This window comes from Acomys russatus, chromosome 22 (genome assembly GCF_903995435.1).
Source record: "Acomys russatus chromosome 22, mAcoRus1.1, whole genome shotgun sequence".
Lineage (NCBI taxonomy): Eukaryota > Metazoa > Chordata > Mammalia > Rodentia > Muridae > Acomys > Acomys russatus.
The window spans coordinates 10,076,965-10,096,246 of record NC_067158.1 but is presented as its reverse complement, the minus strand read 5'-3'; the positions used below and the strand labels follow the sequence as shown (position 1 = coordinate 10,096,246).

The 19,282-nt window shown below is 49.2% G+C and overlaps 1 protein-coding gene across 4 annotated transcripts in view; it reads left to right on the top strand.

Annotated features, from left to right (window-relative positions):
- The window catches only part of Osbp2 (oxysterol binding protein 2), a 154,131-nt gene that overhangs the window by 69,871 nt on the left and 64,978 nt on the right, over positions 1-19,282 (top strand). Inside the window, exon 1 of one of the 4 annotated variants that reach the window (XM_051165177.1) lies at positions 17,108-17,128. The exons of 2 other annotated variants lie outside the window; for them this stretch is intronic. In XM_051165177.1, the coding sequence (XP_051021134.1) occupies positions 17,110-17,128 (19 nt within the window). In that variant the 5' untranslated portion in view covers positions 17,108-17,109. Of the gene's footprint in view, positions 1-17,107; positions 17,129-17,300; positions 17,453-19,282 lie in introns of those variants that run through there. One more of the 4 variants, XM_051165175.1, reaches the window with a different exon arrangement.

Below are 19,282 nucleotides of genomic sequence, written 5' to 3'. Positions count from 1 at the left end.
CCAATACCGCTGAAACTAAATTTTTCCAATCTTGGGGAACAAGTCTATTCTGAGTGGCCCAGCTGTTTAACATTTGTTTAACGAAGGTAGAGTGCATACCATTTTTGACGACGGATTCCTTAAAATGTTTTAAATCCATCATGTCTACAGGATGTCAGGCCATTTCGTCATAACCCTCAGCACCATTTTGCTTGGGCACATGTTTTTTTTTTTCGTTTTTTGTTTTTTGTTTTTTTTTGTTGTTGTTGTTTGTTTGTTTTTTCGAGACAGGGTTTCTCTGTGTAGCCTTGGCTGTCCTGGACTCACTTTGTAGACCAGGCTGGCCTCGAACTCACAGCGATCCACCTGCCTTTGCCTCCCGAGTGCTGGGATTAAAGGCGTGCACCACCACGCCCGGCTCCGGCACATGTCTTACAGTGACTGGAAAAGCTAAAGGTGTCTGGGAAACTGTGGAGGTGTCCTCCACTGGGACATTTACTTCCAAAGACCTCTTAGTCGGTCTGGTTCCTTTGCCTCTGGTTTCTGACCTTCTCCACCCTTTTTAACCAAAGGTGCCTTCTGCTTTTCCAGCCCTTGCAGTTTTTTCTGCATTTTGCCCATTTGTTCAGTCAAGTCAGTAATTCTTTCCAAAAGGATAGAGCTTATTGACTCTTCCGGTTTTTTCTGGCTTTCCGGTCTCTCTACTTTCTGTCCTTCATCACTACCAATTACCAAAAATTCTATCTGCTTTCCCATCCCTTCATTTTCTTTCCTCAGCCTTTCCATCTGTCCAGTCAAATCTGCAATCTTTTCCAAAAGAATAGAGCTTACTGACCCTTCCGGCTTTTCTATGTCATTAGCCTTTCTTCTAATCCTTCTAAGCATGAAATATTGTAATAAAAGGACAATGAAAAAACAGAGAATTCCCTCTAAGTATAATGCAGGAAAGAGTTTTGCAAGAGCAGTTGCAACTTTGCTGATACCCTGAAACAGCATTTCTATACCTTCGAATACTGAATCTTCCCTCATACCATTAGGGACTGTGGAACCCATCGGGCCCCACGTTGGACGCCAGATGTTGGCTCTGTTTTTTAACAGTTAAACTTTATTATACAACCCAACTAGCTTATACAAGAAGGAAAAAAGGTTAAAGGGACAAAAGAGTGAACCTTCCGGTATCCATTCCACGGGACGGATCCTTAGGTGTCTCTCTGGCCCACGTGCTGGTCCGGCCTGTTTGCCGCTCCACACGCGCCCAAGGCTGGGCTGAACCTGTTGTTCTCTCCTCCCTACCTGCCTGAGTCACATGGGAAGGGCAGTCTCCTCCTCCCGTTGAGGGTCAATTAGAAAAACAATAGCCCAGTTGGGGTTCCCAGGTCTGCTTCCTGAATTCCAGGCCCAGGATGGCTCCACTCAGTCTGTCACAAGGTATTCATGTGGTGCCCCAAGGGTAAAGCCCGCCAAGACTGCTTCCACCTGTGACAAAGCTTAATCTTTCCCACACAATGCCATCGAAGTGGCTTGAGATCGTGTGACCTGGGGGCTGCCCTCAGCACATGAGTGTTTGTAGAATGAGTTTCTTGACAAGCGTCAGAGTGTGGATGCTGTCCTTGGATCCACACAGCTCCACACAAGTCACAGGTCCCCTGTTGTCATCTCGTTGGTCCCCTGGGCTGGCGATACAGGTCCATAACCAGCTACCTGGGAGGCTTAGGCAGGAGCATGATGAGTTCAAGACCAGCCTGGGTACTTACCAAGACTGTGTAGTAGAGTGCTTGCCTAGTGTTAGGCCCTAGGTCCCCACAATGGAAAATATAAAATAAATATAAGACACTAGCCAGGCATGGTGGCGCATGCCTTTAATCCCAGAACCTGGGAGGCAGGGGCCGGTGGATCTCTGTGAGTTCAAGGTCAGCCTGGTCTCAAAGGGAGTCCAGGACAGCCAGGGCTAACACTCATAGAAACCTTGTCTTGGAAAAAAAAAGACACTATAGGTGAAAATCTTAGGCTTTTACTCTTAGCACCGAAATGGCATTTCTAAAGCCACATTTTGGTATGTGTGGTTAGCCTAGTGACACAGATGACATCCAAATCTCTTGTGAAAGAAGGGGCCATCCAACAGATGTGTTTTTAATTCTACTCTGCAGAAATTTATATTTTTTAGCTGTTATGGGGAGACCAGCTAATTTTTATGATCTATCTACAAGTGTACCTGATTTCCCTAACACTCTCTTCACCACTGATCTCCGCATCAATTCCTGTGCTCCACCGTTTGATCACGAGTGTGTGCGTTGTAACAGCCAGTAGGACCACTCCTTTCCCACTGTTCTTGGATTTCATATTCATCCGTTCACTCTGTCCCTGTGTTTGTGAACACTGCTCTAGGGTTCTGCTTGGCTTTGCACTTTGACTGTGCATAACTGTTCCTTGTAAGGGAGGCTGTGCTTCGAGCAGCCAGTGCCTTGCTCACATCGGTGCTGGATGCTCCCAGTCTGGTGAACTTCCTGCCAAACTTTATAGAGTTTCATATATGGGAAATCAGTTGGTGTTTATATAGTAGGGCTTACTTTTTTTTTTCTTTGTGGTGGTACTGGGGATCGAACTCAGGGCCTTTGCACATGCTGAGTGTGTCAGTTACTTTTCTGTGCTGTGATAAAACACCAGGACCAAGCCAGGTGGTGGCGGCACATGCCTTTAATCCCATCACTCGGAAGCAGAGGCAGGCAAATCGCTGAGGCCAGCATGGTCTACAGAGGGAGTTCCAGGACAGCCAGGGATACACAGAGAAACCCTGCCCTGCCCTGCAAACAAACAAAAAGAAACAATAAACAAAGAAAACAAAACAAAAACACTCAAACAACAACAACAACAAAAACCAACAACTAAAACCCCACGACCAGTAGCAGCCCGTGGAAGAGGAAGCTTATTTTGACTTATGGTCCCAGAGGGACAAGAGTTCATCATGCTAATAAGGCATGTCAGCAAACAACAGGAACAGGATGCTGAGAGATCATATCGTCAGCTACAAGGGTGATGCAGAGGGCTTGGAAGCTGAGTGAGGCTATGAACTCCCAAAGCCCACCTTCTGCGGTGTACTTCCCGAAACAAGGCAACGCCTCTTTCACACATCCCCAAGCACTGCCGCCAACTGAGGATCAAATGTTCAAATAACTTAGCCTATGGGGGCCATTCGTTTTTTTTTTTTTTTTTTAAGATTTATTTATTTAATATTATGTATACAGTGTTCTTGCCTGCATTTACACCTGCATGCCAGAAGAGGGCACTAGATCTCATTATAGATGGTTGTGAGCCACCATATGGTTGCTGGGAATTGAACTCAGGACCTCTGGAAGAGCAGACAGTGCTCTTAACCTCTAAGCCATCTCTCCAGCCCATGAGGGCCATTCTTGTTCAAGCCACAGTAGGCAAGCATTCCAGCACCAAGTTACATCCCAGGGATCAGTTAATACATATATAATCAATGTTTACTGCACGCCTCTCTGTGCCAGGTAATGATGAGAACTCAGAGTGAAAGGAAAGCAGATCTGGGCTGGAGAGGTGGCTCAGAGGTTAAGAGCACTGACTGTTCTTCCAGAGGTCCTGAGTTCAATTCCCAGGAACCACAGGTTGGCTCACAACCATCTATAATGTGATCTGACGCCCTCTTCTGGCCTGTATGTGTAAATGCAAGCAGACCCTGCTGTCAGCTTCCAGGGACCTCCCTGCATCTGTGAGGCGGCACATGCCTCACAAGGTGCAAGGTGTTTTGTGCTAGTAAAGGGTGCACCAGGATAGATGCAGTTAGAGACTTACTAGGGGGGCAGGAGGAGAGATGGGTGGGACGCCATGGTGATGTCTCAAGATGGGACTAGAGGAGCCAGCAAGGACCAAACCATGACCAGTGAAGGCCCGCCCCCCACGCTCTGCAAGGGAGAGCTGCAGGCCTGGCTTGGTTTCCTCTGGCTATAGGTGGAGAGCTGATCAGAACTGAGCTGGTTGGTGGTGGCTGAGGGTCCTAATGGGTCCTGATGATGGATGGCAGTGTCAGTGGGTCATGACCCTGGAGAGGGACAGCTTCAAGCTGCAGAACCAAGCTCAGTGTCTAGTTTGTCCCTGTGGTACCAGAGCCCAAGTGAGTCTCCGAAGCTCTTACCTGTGTCGCTTTGTAGTCATGTGACCTGGAAGAAAGATCACCACCCTCCTCATGCTCGGGAGTCTCAGCTGCTCTATTTGAAGAATTGGGTTGTTGCAAAGATGTGTAAAGTGTCACAGGGCGGTAGGGCGCACGCCTTTAATCCTAGCACTCGGGAGGCAGAGGCAGGTGGATCTCTCTCAGTTTGTTTGTTTGTTTGTTTTGATCTCTGTGAGTTTGAGGCCAGCCTGGTTTACAAGTCGAGTCCAGGATAGTCAAGACCACACAGAGAAACCCTATCTCAGAAAAAAAAAAAAAAAAAAAAAAAAAAAGGAAAAAAAAGATGTGTAAAGTGTCAGCACCAGGCCTGGCCTACGGTGTCCATGACAAACGACAGTGACCATGGCATTCAGTTAGTTTGATTGGCAGTGGTGCCATCTCCCTCTCTCTTTCTCTTTTTAATGTATACAATGCTCTGCCTGCATGTACACCTGCACACCAGAAGAGGGCACAAGATCTCATTACAGATAGTTATGAGCCACCGTGTGATTGCTGGGAACTGAACTCAGGACCTTTGGAAGGGCAGCCAGTGCTCTTAACCTCTGAGCCATTTCTCCAGCCCCACTGTGCCATCTCTTTTTAAGTTTTATTTTATTTTTTATTTTAATTAGGGGCTGGAGAGAGGGCTCTGTGGCTAAGAGTATTTGGTGTTCTTTCAGAGGACCAGGGTTCTGTTCCCAGCATCTGCATGGTAGCTCACAACCGTCTACAACTCCTGTCCTGGGGGACCCAACACCCTCTCTGGCCTCTGCAGGCACTGCATTCGCGCAGTACACAGAATGACAGAAAGGCAAAATACTATGCACATAAGAGGAAAGGGGGGAAGGTTATTGTTTATGTAGTACAGGCTGGTCTCAGAATTTCCCTGCTTCAGTCTTCCTGACTTATGGCTGCCACACTGAACCTGGCACCTACCTACCTACCTACTGTTTCCCCATTACCATGTTACGCCCCACCCCCACCCCCTCCAGCATCTCTACTGAAGTGTTGAGTGCAAAACCCCCCTTTCTTCCCATGGAAGCTTTTCCTCAGAGAGAACCCATCTGGAGGCACAGCCCAACCACCGGGGTGGGGGGTGAGGGTTGGGGTGGGGTGGGGGCTGGTGGCAAGTGGCTGGCATAGCTCTCCTTCTACTGGGGCCTTGAATCATTGGGGTATGTGGCAAGTCAGCCAAGGTCTTTTGTGTGATACAGCTTGGTGATTTCGCCGTGGCTCAAACTCGCAGTCTGTGGCAATTACAAGGGAAATCAGATTATCATGGGGGCTTCGGCGTGACAAGTCTCGAGAGCCAGCAGCTGTGTTAATTGATAAGTTGTGTTGGCTTCAGGGCAGATCATTTATTCTTTAGTAGCTTTGAAACTAATCAACGTGAGTCACAACAAATGGGCAAAAAAATGGCTGGGGATTAGCCCATGTGAGAGCCTGAGTCTCTCTCTGCAGAGGGGCGGGCGGGGAATGCTTGCTTCCAGTGTTGAGGCGTGAGGACCGCTGACCTTTGCACCCTCTTGGGAAGAACTGCTTGGCTCCCTTGAAGCAAAGGAGTTCCTAGAGGGTCCTGAACCCTGCAGGTTCAGGGAGAGGCCTTGGGAGAAAGCTACACCCTGAGGAGAGCGCGTCATTCAGGTGGGGCTACATCCTGTGTGCATTCAGAAGCAGGAACCTATGGGTGGCTCAGGCAGCACCCTCCTCTCCAGATCCTCCCCTTTCCAGGTGCCAGCTGCTAACACCAGTGGGCTCTCCTCAGCATCGGCACTGCCCGCTCAGCCCGGACACTTACAGAAAGAAAAGGCATCTTGCAGAGTTCATGGAAACCAAAGACCCAAAGAGCCCTGGACCAGCCCAGTACGGCTGGACGGGTCAGCGTCAAGCAAGCATTTGCCAGTCTTGCTGACTCCACCACAAGGCCCTAGGGAGGGAAGTGGCTTAGCTGAGGGGTGCTTGGTATAGTCTTTACAGACGGCAGTGCCGGGGCCTTACATTCTGCCCCGAGAGCCTTGGACAGGATGGATGCTCTCTACCAATGGCTGCACAGACTGCTCCTCATTTAGGTAGCAGCTCTGCATTGCGCTATTAGGGATGGGGGGATATGAGTCTCGCTGGAAACTGTGCTGTTGTGTGCCACTTTCTCGTGTGCCAGTGGCCAGTATCTGAGGAAAGCAAGGGACTCTGTGTCCACGCAACCAAGTGAAGACCGGGAGGAAGGTGACAACTGCACGTTGGGCTGTCGTGGGTAGAAGGCGCAGATGCTTGTTCTGTGTCTTCTTGAGTTTCGCCATTGACAGGACTGTCCAGGGACAAGAAAGGCTTTGGCTAGGCAGCCCTCCCACAGTGTATGATACCGTTGCTGCTTTGCATCTGGGAGCCAGAGAAGAGCTAGGAGAAGTTTGACAAGGTGGAGCTGTAGTGTGTGTGTGTGTGTGTGTGTGTGTGTGTGTGTGTGTGTGTGTGTGTGTTGTACAAAGATTTGAATGCTTCTCAGTTCACGCAAACACCCTCCAAGGTAGTTTAGAGGGAGACAGGCAAGAAGACAAAGCCAGTGGCTCCATGCTGGTCTCAAGAATAGGGCAGGAAGCCGGGCGTGGTGGCGCATGCCTTTAATCCCAGCACTCGGGAGGCAGAGGCAGGCGGATCGCTGTGAGTTCGAGGCCAGCCTGGTCTACAAACTGAGTCCAGGACAGCCAAGGCTACACAGAGAACCCCTATCTTGGAGAGAAAAAAAGACATAGTTTGAGGAGAAAAGGAGCACCAGGAAGTGTAATGGAGCTAAGCCCAGTGCTCAATTAGATTAAAAAGTTTAAAGAAAAGTCCAATGCTAAATGTAATAACAGGAGAGGTGACCTTGGAAGAAGTGCGTCCCTGGGGGTGAACTTAGAGGTTTCAAAAGGCCCAGTGGCTTTCTCCCCAAAACCCACATAATGGAAGGAGAGAACTGACTTCTCAGATTTTTTTGGGGCGGGGAATGGACCTCCACATGTGCACTGTGGCAAAATAAATTCAACTTTTAAGTGGGTAAACAACTTGAACAGACCATGTGCAAACCATATGTAAATGGTTGACAAACATGTGAAAAGATGTTCAACTTCACTAATGACAGAAATACAAATCAGAAGCACAGTGGGGGCCTCACAGACAACCATTACCATGGCTGCTAAATTAGACAATGACCAGTGCTGGGGAGAATCTGGAACTCTTCCGTTGGTGGGAGTGGAAAATGGTGCCGCTGCTGGCTGTATCTTGATTCCTGAAAACAGGCACCCTGTGACCCCCGGCTGCCACATAAATATGCTCAAGGGAACTGAAAGCGGGAGCTAGCAAAGTACCTGTATACCAGTGCCACTGCCACGTGGTCCGCCTGTATACCGGTGCCACTGCCGCGTGGCCCGCCTGTATACCGGTGCCACTGCCGCGTGGCCCGCCTGTATACCGGTGCCACTGCCACGTGGCCCGCCTGTATACCAGTGTCATTGCAGCGTGGTCCGCCTGTATACCAGTGTCAGTGCAGTGTGGTCTACCGCGCTGACACACCGAGGAAACCCAGTGTACCTTGCCAGATAAAGGTAGAACAAAAAGTGGCCCATGCCTACAGGTGACATACTATTCAGCCTTTAAAAGGAAGGAAATTCCGGCACATGTCAGAACATGGATGAACCTGGGGGACATGCATGGCGCCAAGTGAAATAACCCAGACACAAAATGAAACCACATGATTCACTCATCTGAAGTTCCCAGGGAAGTCATGCCCACAAAGGTAGACAGTAGGATGGTGGCTGGTAGGGGCCAGCGGGGAGAGGGAGTGAGTGGGAAGTCATTAGCTTATGGGCACAGAGTCTCAGGTTTTCAAGGCAGAACAAGTTCTGGGGGGTGCTGAATGCCGCTGCACTCGCACAGCTAAAGATCTCTAAGACGACTGGCAGTTGATGGCTGCTCGGGGGGAGGAGTCGTTTTGGGGTGTGGGGTGGGGATGTGGCTCCTGGTAGGTTGGAAAAAGAGGACATGAAGGTCTGGAGGGAACATGAGGGGGCAGCAAAGGGTGGACACAACGAAGGCACCTCATATATATGTGTGTGTGAAGTTGTCGAGGCATACATCAAAATATTTTTAAAATATGTTAAGATAGTAAGTTTTATTTTTCCACTTTAAAGTTTTTATTAATGTTTCACATATATATATATATATATATACACACACATGTGTGTTCATGCTTGTGTGTATGCATTTGTGTGTGGGCACAAGTGTGTGGAGGTCAGATGTCAGGTCTTTTCCTCAGTCTCTGCCTTACTTATTAGGCAGAGTCTGTTGCTGAACCCAGAACTCTCTGGCTTAGCTAACCGGGTCAGCCAGCTTACTCCAAGGATCTGGTCTCCGCCTCCCAAGAGCACTGTGATTACAGGTGAGCTGGCTGCCACACACCCCAGATTTTATGTGGGCTCTGGGGACCTGAATTTCCAGTTCTCACAGGTAGGACCAAATGTGTTATCCACTGAGCCATCTCCTCGGCCCTTATTTATGTATTTGACCACAATAAAATATTTTTTAAAACCCAATGATTGTCTGAGGTATGTGTGAGTGAAAGCAGGGCATGATGGCACACACCTGTAATCCCAGCACTTGGGTGGGACAGTCAGGCAGACCTCAGCATTCAATGCAGGCCTGGTCTACGTAGTGAGTTCCAGGACAGTCAGGGCTACACAGTGAGACCTTGAACAAACAAACAAGCAAGCAAGCAAAAAAGGAAAAAGAAACTTGAAGAGAATGTCAAATAACACTGGGTAGTTGAGTTAAATATTGAAGGCATTTCCTATGTAAATGAGCTTAAGTTTATACTGTTTCAAAATCCTGTGATACATAATAACAAAACCCAGGGAAAACAAATTCCACAGTCAACAGTACCCTGCAGTCCCGGCAGAGTAGAGCCCTGAGTGACCTGGAACTGTCACGGGAGACCAGCATTTCCCTCCATGGCCCCCAGGCAGCCAGTCCCAGGAGTTAATACTGTGTGACTATCTACACAGCCACATGGAAGTGTTTAAAATGTGCCTCCCTAGATGGCCGGAAGCCAGTGGGCCTTTTATAGCAATAAAGAATATTCCAGAGAAGTGACACCAGCTCACAAGACCACGGGTAGCTGAGACGCCATGAGCCTGAGAGGAGATAGGCCAGAAGCTGATTTCAAAGCATCTATGATCACAGTCAAAGGAAAAGATGGCAAGAGCAAAATGAGCAAACAGCCGGCCATCCAGGTGTAACTGCAAACATAAAAGGAGCAGATGTTCTGGGCCACACAATGGTTAAATCTAAGACCACACCAGACAGGCACAACAGCAGACCGAGCAGAGCTGAACCCAAGCTTAGGGAGCTCAGAGACTGGACAACTAAGACAATAAGACAATTTATTGGGGGGAAAAAAGAAAAAAAAAAACTCACAACAGTGTGTAGGGATAGGAGACACAGACGGTCTAGTATACATATTAATTTGAGTCCCACAAGAGGAAGCATGGAAAGAGTTCAGAAGCAGCTGCGGAAGAAACAATGGCCACCAGTCTTCTCAGTCTCTTGTGAAAAACATTAACTTACAGATTCACTCAGAGAACCCTAGGCAAAAAAAAAAAAAAAAAAAAGAAACCCTCACCTGTATACACATTTAACACAGTACAGCCAAATACCTGAAAAGAAGTTCATGTTCAAGAATTTTTAAAATTTATTTATTTTATGTGCATTGCTGTTTTGTCTGCATGTATGTCTGTGTGAAGGTGTCAGATCTTAGGAGTTAGAGACAGTTGTGAGCTGCCATGTGGGTGCCAGGAATTGAACCTGGGTTCTCTGGAAAAGCAGTCAATGCTCTTAAGTGCTGAGCCATTTCTCCAGCCCCATGTTCCAAAAATTTTAAAAGCCAGGCACCATGGCATATGCTTGTCATCCCAGCACTCAAAAGAGGCTGAGACCACAGGGCTTTTGAGTACAAGGCCAGCTTGGGCTCACACTTTTTTTTAAAGGCAAGAAAGGGGGCCAGAGAGGTGGCTCAGTGGTTAGGAGCACTGGCTGCTCTTCCAGAGGACCTGGGTTTGATTCCCAGCACCCACACAGCAGCTGGCAACTCCAATTCAGGGGGATCCGATGGCTTCTTCCGGCCTCCAGGGGTACCAGGCACACAAATGCATACATGCATGCAGACCAATGAAATAATTTTAAATGATTCATTAATAACTTTAAATATCAGACAGAAGGAAATCCACATTGAAGTGGAATTTCGTCCCTTTTTAAGGCTGAACATGTTCCTCTAGATCAGTGGTTCTCAACCTTCCTAATGCTGCGACCCTTTAATACAGTTCCTCATCTTAAGATGACCCCCAACGATAAAATTACTTTTGTCTTGTTTTGTTTTTGTTTTTTCAAGGCAGGGTTTCCCTGCGTAGCCTTGGCTGCCCTGGACTCACTTTGTAGACCAGGCTGGCCTCAAACTCACAGTGATCTGCCTGCCTCTGCCTCCCGAGTGCTGGGATTAAAGGTGTGCGCCACCACGCCCGGCCAATCAAACTGTGTCTTTTGTATTCTTTTTCTTGCTCAGTTCCCTCTTTTCATTATAGATCTGCCATAAGAGTGACCCAATACAGTCAATCCTCAGCAGCCTTGAAATCTCCTCTGCCAATGTCATTAGTCTAAACTCTTCAATTTAGCCTCAGGGAGATTTTGTGTGTGGTGGGGGAGGGGGGGAGATAAGGGTAGCTACATTCTTCTCAAAAAAATATCACTTACCAATTCTTCTTTGGAACCTCTTGGGCTGGGTTCATCCTGCCCTCTGCCCTATCTTCTATGCTCCTACTAGGATGGCCCATTAAGCCCCGCCCCCTTAGAACCTTCAACTGCTTTCCTAATCCAAAGTCCCAAAATCTACATCCCAAAGACAAGCAGAGAAGCATCTCGGTCAGGCTGTCACGGCAATACCCAGCTGTCTGGCATTAACTTTCTCTCTTAGTTACTGTTCTATTGCTGTCAAGGGACACCATCATGACCATGGCAACTCTTATAAAAGAAAGCATTTAGTTGGAGCTTGCTTACAGTTTCAAGAGATTTTGTCTATTATCGTCATGGCATGGAACGTGCCAACACATGGGCAGACATGGTGCTGGAGAAGCAGCTGAAAGTTCTACATCCAGATCCACAGGCAGCAGGAAGGAAGAGCCACTGAACCTGGCACGGGCTTTTGAAACCTCAAAGCCCATCCCCTAGTGAGGCACTTCCTCCAACAAGGCCACACCTCTTAATCCTTCTTAAGGAGTGCCACTCCCTGATGACTAAGCATCCAAATACATAAGCCTATGGGAGGGAGGGCATTCTTAGTCAAACCACCACGTACACTGTTTGTTAAAGATTACCCTTTCTCCATTGAATGAACTTGGCACGTTTGTCATTTGAACCACATGTGCATAAACATTTTTGAAAAGTTTGAGTGGTTTTGCTTGTTAGTTTGTTTTTGGTTTTTTCAGACAGGGTTTCCCTGTGTAGCCTTGGCTGTCCTGGACTCACTTTGTAGACCAGGCTGGCCTCGAACTCACAGTGATCCACTTGCTTCTGCCTCCCGAGTGCTGGGACTAAAGGTGTGTGCCATAACGCCACGCTTTTTAAGGCAGGGTGTTGTAGGAAAAGCTGACCTCAAACTGAGTGTGTAGTTGATGCTGGCCTTGAATTACTGTTGCCTTAAGTCTACCAAATTCTGGGACTATAGGTGTGTAACAGCCAGAAAAAACACTGTTCTTGTTTCTACGATGGCATACAGGCACGCTGTTAGGTCCAAAGTGTGTCCCAAATAAGAACGTGGGCTCAGATCAGGCTGGATTCTAACTGGGTAAACAGAGAGATTCTTGGTGGATAAACAGAAGCCTAAAGTCTGTATTCCTCAGGAACTTGTAAAGCCAGTTTCTGTTTGTCAGGAAAAGCCACTGTCTTAGTTGCTTTTCTATTTCCCTGAAGAGACAGCATGGCCAAAGCAATTCTTATCAAAGAAAGCATTTGATTGGGGGCTCGCTTACAGTTTTAGAGGTTTAGTCTCTTAACATCATGGGTGGGGGAAGTGGCAGGTTGAGAGCTACATTCCGATCTGTAGGTAGAGAGGGAGACACTGGGCTTGGCTGGGGCCTTTTGAAACCTCAAACCCCATCCCCAGTGATATACTTCCTCCAACAAGACCACATCTCCTAATCCTTTCAAATAGTGTCACTCCCTGGTGACTAAGCTTTCAAATATATGAATCTTTGGGAAACATTCTCATTTCAAGCAATCACAGCCCCGCCTCCCTTATCTGCTCCTATCTCAACCAAATGGAGCATCCAGTTCCCTACTAGCACACATCTGTAACACATCTGCAATCATAGCGTGTCCCCCCCCCCACTCACTCCCACAGCTACTGTCAACTTCCAGGCTGTTCCATTTTACAGACTCCCTCCTGACTACCTTTTGCCATTTGCTCTGCACCCCTGAAGACAGCCATGGCAGTTTTGAAATTTCTCCCAAACCTTTCTTTCCACACGTGGAGTGGTCTAATTCTGTGTTTTCTCCCTCTGAACCCTTGCTTACACACATGCACACACACACACACACACACACACACACACACACACACACACACAGACCAGAAGTCAGCCTGTCAGTCTCAGCTGTTGTTTCTTGAGTGCCATCAACCCCGTTTTCCAAGACATGATCTCCCACTGAGACCTGTGCCTTGACATGTAGGCTAGGTTGGCTGGCCACTGAGCCCCAGGGATTTGCATGTCTCCACCTTCTTGGTGCTGGGATTATAAGTGCAAACCCCACACCCACCTTTGTGTGTGAAGGACTTCATTCAGGTCCTCCTGCCTGGACAGCAAGCATTTTACCGACTCAGTTACCTCCAGAGTCCCCAAGGCATTGGGGTTTTAAAAGCTGAAAGACATGGGAGAAATCAGCCAGTCTTGTGGCCACTGAGGTGCCGACAGCAGTGTGACCCGGTGTTCATGTCACTTATGAGCCTTCTCTAGCCCTGGCTAGAGTGGCGTCACATCAGTTACAGCTTTGATGGACGTTCACAAAGGCCTTCTCGATTCTACAGAACATTGATGTGGCTTTGAGGCATGACTAAGGTGCAAGAGGACATTCTGTCTGCCTGGCAGGTTCTCTTTGCTATGTTTGTAGATACTGGAACATCTGCTAAAAGGTCCCCAGGGCCTTTAAGCACCCTGGAGAGGTCTGTGCACTTCCTGTAAGCTTCTTCCCTCCCTACCAGGAAGGCAGACCTGCTCCAGGCCAGCTTCTTTAGATTGACTTGCCAGGATGTGAACCACGAATGAAAAGAAGATGGTAGCGGCCAGAAAAAGAATCAGACGGAGTCCCAAAGTTCATTTCAAATTCTGCGGTTCCCAGTCTGCTCATTCTAGAAGTACCCAGCACAACTCAGTGGTTCTATGACGTACTTGGATGGGAGCTGACAAGGCCTCCACCTTAAGCGGACAATCTGGACTCCTGTAAAACATCCCGGGGGCATTAGATGGGGGAAGAGGGGCTCAGAGAGAGAGAGAGAGCAGGAAGGTGACTGGGAACAGAAGGAAGAGATGGGATGAGGAGGTGGTGGCGGTGTGTGTGTGTGTGTGTGTGTGTGTGTGTGTGTCTGTGTCAGGGGTGGGGCAGTGAACTGTGGATGTGCCTATGGCTCGGGGCATAACAGGAAGTGGAACAGCCGGGCTAGGGCAGCTAATGGTGGATTTACCTGGTTTTAGTACAACATCTGTGGATAAGATGATGGTATAGGCTGATGTGGTGGGTGTGCTTCACTGCTTGTCAGCATCACTGGTAACGCCTGTCTGCCCATCAGGATGAGCGTATTTAGAAAGAAGGTAAAATGGTCTCCTCCATCCCCTCCACCCTGACCTGTGCAAGGGGCTGAAGTGGGAGAGGGCTTCGTGGGGCCCTGTCTTCCAGCCCATGAGTGAGAATCATTGATGTGTGTTCTAGTTTTCAAGCTTTTCCAGAACCAGAAAATAATGGACTAACCAGATAAATTAAAAATCTTGCTGTATGGCTTGGGCTGTTTGCTTCTTTTCTTTCTTGCTTGCTTGTTCTTTTTTGGGCTTTTGCTTGTTTTTCTTTTTTGGTTTTTTTGAGGCAGGGTTTCTCTGTGTAGCCTTGGCTGTCCTGGACTCGCTTTGTAGACCAGGATAGCCTCACACTCACAGAGATCCACCTGCCTCTGCCTCCCTGAGTGCTGGGATTACAGGTGTGTACCACCATGCAGGCTCTTTCTGTTTCAAATCTTGAGTCTTTTGAAGCCCAGATAAATATAGGTGTGCGATTAGAAAATTTTAACTTTGTTCTTGTGTGTGTGCGCGCGCGCGTGCACACACATGCTCAAACACGTGTGCACACAGGCATGCATGCACGTATGCATGCATGTGAGAGTGAAGCTTTCTGGGGCTTTCACTAGTCTCTGATATGAGGATGCAGACATCCTTGGAAATGCTGAGCCTGCCATAAATTAGGCAAAGGAGCTAAATTGAAGGGATCCTTTGTCACAAAATCTTCCTGACTTCCCATTCCAAATGAGGTAATGCACAAAAAGGATTTGGATGCCTGTCCACTTGGTATTCTGTGCTCTGGAGGTCTGTGCCCACTGCAGCAGGAAAGCCTATGGAACCTGGTACTCTTGGCATATTTTAATTATTTCTTCCTTCTGAGGATTGGCAGTACATAACTTTAAAAAAGGAAAAAGAAGGGATGAGAAGTAATTTTCAAAGAGTTAGTGGTCCCATCTCTTTTTTGTTTTGTTTTGTTGGTTTTTATTCATCTCTCATACGCTACATCCACATGGCAGCCTCCCCTCTCTTCATCCCTCCCAGTACCCCTTCTCCCCCCTCCACTTCCTCTTCCTGGTGTCATGTTGTGCCCCCCCCCAATCCACTGCTCCTCCATTTCTCTTCAGAAAAGAGCAGGCCTCCCAATGATATCAATCAAACACAGCATAACGAGATACAGTAAGACTAGGCACAATCCTCATACCAAGGCTGGATGTGGCAACCCAGGAGGAAAGAGTTCCCAAGAGCAGGCTCTGTCTCTTCTTAAGGCATGCTGTATTCTTCTTCCTTATGAACAGGAAGGCGCCGCTGCCAGGAACCATGTTTCCCATGCACCATGTTTCCTGTGGTGAGTGTTTCAGACTATACTCTTTCTTAGCAGCCACTCTCCAAATGCTTGTGCAGACCCTCTCACGTGCTCGGATAGGATTTATGAACCCAGACTTTTAAATTGCCGTGTTCCGTCTTCCCTGTTCAGATGAGGGGCGGGGAAGTAGGCCAGAGGTAAAAATAAAAATGCTTCTGGATTTTAACTAACCGAGAGAAAAAGTTGGGGTGGCGCTGTAAAAAGAATTAGGCAGGAGTTGCCTATTTAGTTCAGGGAAGGAAGGGCTCTCCTCACCTCGATTGTGAAAGGCTTAAGAGAAGCCAGAAGGGGTTGGGGCTTCCGTGGCCACTCACTGTGGGTTCTCTAGACGGCCTGAGTTTCTTCAGGCTTGGGAGCAGAACAGCCCTCACCCATCCCAGAGGAGAAACGAGGATGAGGGTCACGTTGCTGCTCTGTGTCTGAAGCCAAGTTAGAAGGACACCTCCATCTCATCCGGGCACTTTTGGCTGTGAACAAGGAACAGCAGAAGGGTTTTCTTTTTTTTTTTTTTTTACAGAAATGAAAACAACGTGGAAGTGGCTCTGGGTGATGTCACCAAGCTCTAGCAGCCCCATCTGTTGGCTGATTGACACCAAGAATGGGGCGGTGGTGGGAAGAAGTGAGATTGCAGGCCTGATGGAACCCCAACACTTCCTATCTCAACCTCTAGCTCAGAAGACAGAGGTAGAACATATGATAGCGGAGAGGTGAGGGCTGGGGCACCGACCTTCTCTGGGCCCCTCCCTTGCTGGACCCACGCGAGGAGCCAGCTTCCTCCCCTGTCTTGATTGGGTCCAGATAAGCGCTCTGGTTGCCAGGTCGGATTCCGGACCACGCCGGCGCGCTTTAAGAGGCTGAGCTGTGCTTTTGCCAACCTCGCACGTCCCTCCACAGTAGCTAGCCTTTGTCCAGCCTGGTGCCTGGAACCACGCAGCAGAGGCCTGGGGCGCGGGCGGAGCGCTGGCCTCCGGGTGAGGCCGTTTTTGCGCGGGGCTGGACGCTGTCCGCGGTGCTGAAGCGGCGGGCGCGGCGGGGAGGCGGGCCCCGGGCGCAGCGCATCTCCTAACCCAGCACCGCCCTCCTCGCGGGCTCAGCTCGGCGGCAGCCCGCACAGCACCGGGACGCGCTGAGAGCGCGGCGGGAAGGCGGCACCTGCCTGAGCCCCGGCGGCCCCGGGGCCGGATCCACATCCACTCCGGAGAGCCCCTCCCTGGGGTGAGTCGGCGGGCTGAGCGGGCTGGGCAGGAGGGCCCCCGGGGAGACCGGCCACTTGAGCCTTTCCCGGGCTCCAGCTGATAGCAGCCTGGAGGGCTGAGCTCGAAGCTAACCTCAGTCTTGGGTCGAGGACCCTTTGCCCTCACACCCGGGACAAAGGATTTAGCCAGAAGTTGGACAGGAGGAGGCATTTCTCACCTTATGTACAGCCCGCAGTTCAGCAGTTCAGCCGTGGGGAAGGACTCTGGCCAGGCTGATGCCCCAAGGGAGAGATACCTTCCCCTCTCTGTACTGGGGACTGACTGGCTCTGGGAAGCCCAGGGACTGGAATTCAGTCTAGATAGAGGCCAGCCATCTTTTAGTAAAGGAAGGCAGACTTCAGCCTTCCCTGGGGCTGCAAGAGAGAAGTAAAACCCTTTCCCTAGCACATCCCTCTCCTCTCCCTAGCTCCTGAGGTGCAGTCAGCAGGATTTCAAGGGTGCGGATCCTGTCCATGCACCTGAGAGCTGCGAGCTCTACTCAGGCAACTATGCTCTGGAATGGACACTGAGCAGGCAGGTGTGTGTGTGTGTGTGTGTGTGTGTGTGTGTGTGTGTGTGTGTGTGTGTGTTCGTGCTCCCAGCACGGAGAGGGGGTTTTAAACTCCAGTGGTGGCTGTCACAGGAAAAGCCCTCTCCAGCCTGCTTGTGCCTCTGAGTAAGCAGTTTGAGGTCACTCTGGGAAACTACCCAGCCAGAGGAGCCTTAGGGCTTCCTCAGCTCTTAAAGCTGCCCCCTCCTGCCTTGAGCCATCAGCTGAAGGGGGAGATGTGTTTAAACTTGATGGGCCATCTCTGCCTTCGCTCCTACCAGCAGTCGGTCCCCATCTCCATCACCTGGCAAGGTCAGACAGATCTGGTAACCCCTTGAGTTGGGTGGTTGGGTGGGCTGCTGGGGGGGGTATTATTGCCTAGCTTTTGTGGTGTGTTGGGGGTTGGTAAAGGAATGGAGAGTGAAGTGGAGGTAAAGGGACCCTACCCCCTAGGCCCTGGAGGTCTATGTTAAATCCCAAACCATGTGGAGTCTAACCCAGTGGGTCTCGATGAACCCTCTGGGTCCTGGTGGGTTCACCTGGTGGGCTGGGGTGTGTGTTTTGTTCTGTCTGCCTAGCCTAAGCTCTGTGTATCAGAAAGGACTCTGGAGGGCCTGTGCCTTGGGTCATCCAAGGCGGTGCCGATGAAAGGAAAAGGTGGTGAAGATTTATGAGGCGATGTACAGGTTTGGGGGTCAGTGTGAGCTGCAGCAGTGCTGCAGTGCTGTGGAGATGCATTGCCAAGTATGTAGCATTGCCTGATTAGGCAGACCGGTGGGTACCCAGGTACCATTTGCCTGCCACTGGTGCCTTGTAGAGAGAGAAGGTCGTGAGGGAGGAAGGATGATCCGTGTCCTCCATCTACATTTTTCTCATCGCTTCTTTCTACCTCAGAGTATTCTTTTTTTTTTTTTTTTTTTCACTAGCCTGTATTTGGGCTGGATGAATGGACGCTGTTAAAGTGACTCTTTGGAAGGACGGCTGACTCATGGCTGTACTCTGATGTCCTTGCTGGCATGTTTCATACAGTAAGAAATCAAGAGACACGCCAGCAGGCCAGCTAAGCAGTGGGCATTCTTTTTTTGTTTTTGGGAAAGAGTGTACCTGAGATTTACCTGTGACTTGCTTCAAAAATTTACCTTCATAGCCAAAAAGTTTTCCACAGTTAGATCAAGTTGAGAGGTGTGAGTATATTTTTAGCATGCTGCAAACCTGTAATGTAATCAGGCTACCTATTTTTACCCATACTCTGAACAACTCAAAACCTCCTTAATAATTAAGGCAGTCTCGTATCTCACTGGAGGGTCACTAAATCCTATAGCTGATACCTAGCGATACCCAGTCCCAGTTCAAAGACTGTGTTGCATATGCTTTTTTGTGTGTGTGGTTGTTGCTTATATTATGGATAAGCCACACAGACAAAGTGTACGGGGGCTGTGAGCTGAGTCCTCCTGCTGGAGTCCTTAAGGCAAAGGATAACAAGACGGAATGGATTGAGCCAGCTTTATTTTGGCAAAGGCGGTTGACCCTGGGTTACCCTTCTGCCCTTCAGATGCATGGCTTCAAAAGCAGAGAAAGCAGCATAACCCTGGCACATACAGACACACTGCTGGCTTGGCACACAGGTGTTCAGGAGTATTTTTAACGTCTCTCCCCACAGTTTGTCTCCACCTGTTCTGGAGGGACTTGGGTGTGTTCAGCCCAAGTTTTTTTTTTTTTTCCAAATTTGTGAGGGCCATGAATGGCCCCAGCAGCTAACCTGGGATAGCCTGGTCCATCCTTAGAGGAGACATTCCTAAGGTGGGGACTGCCCTTGAGTCAGCTGTTCTCCAGGGACGTTGGCTTGCTAGTAATGGAGCCTGGGTAAAAAGGTCAAGGGAGCGTTCCTCCAGGAGGGACAGAGAGCTTTGACGCCCAAGGCCAAGAGCTGCCTCTATCCAAAGAAAGAACCCCCAGGAAGGGTTTCAGAGTGCAGCTGGGCCTCCTGGTCCCTTCTCACTTCATCTCCCCCAAGCGGTGTGTGTTTCCATCTTGCCAGTGGCCTGCCTGTCCCCATGGCAATAGCACCTCACACTGGATTCCGGGCATAGTTGTAAACTAGCTGGGAGTGGAGAGCCATCGCCATGTTTATTGTGCCAAGGA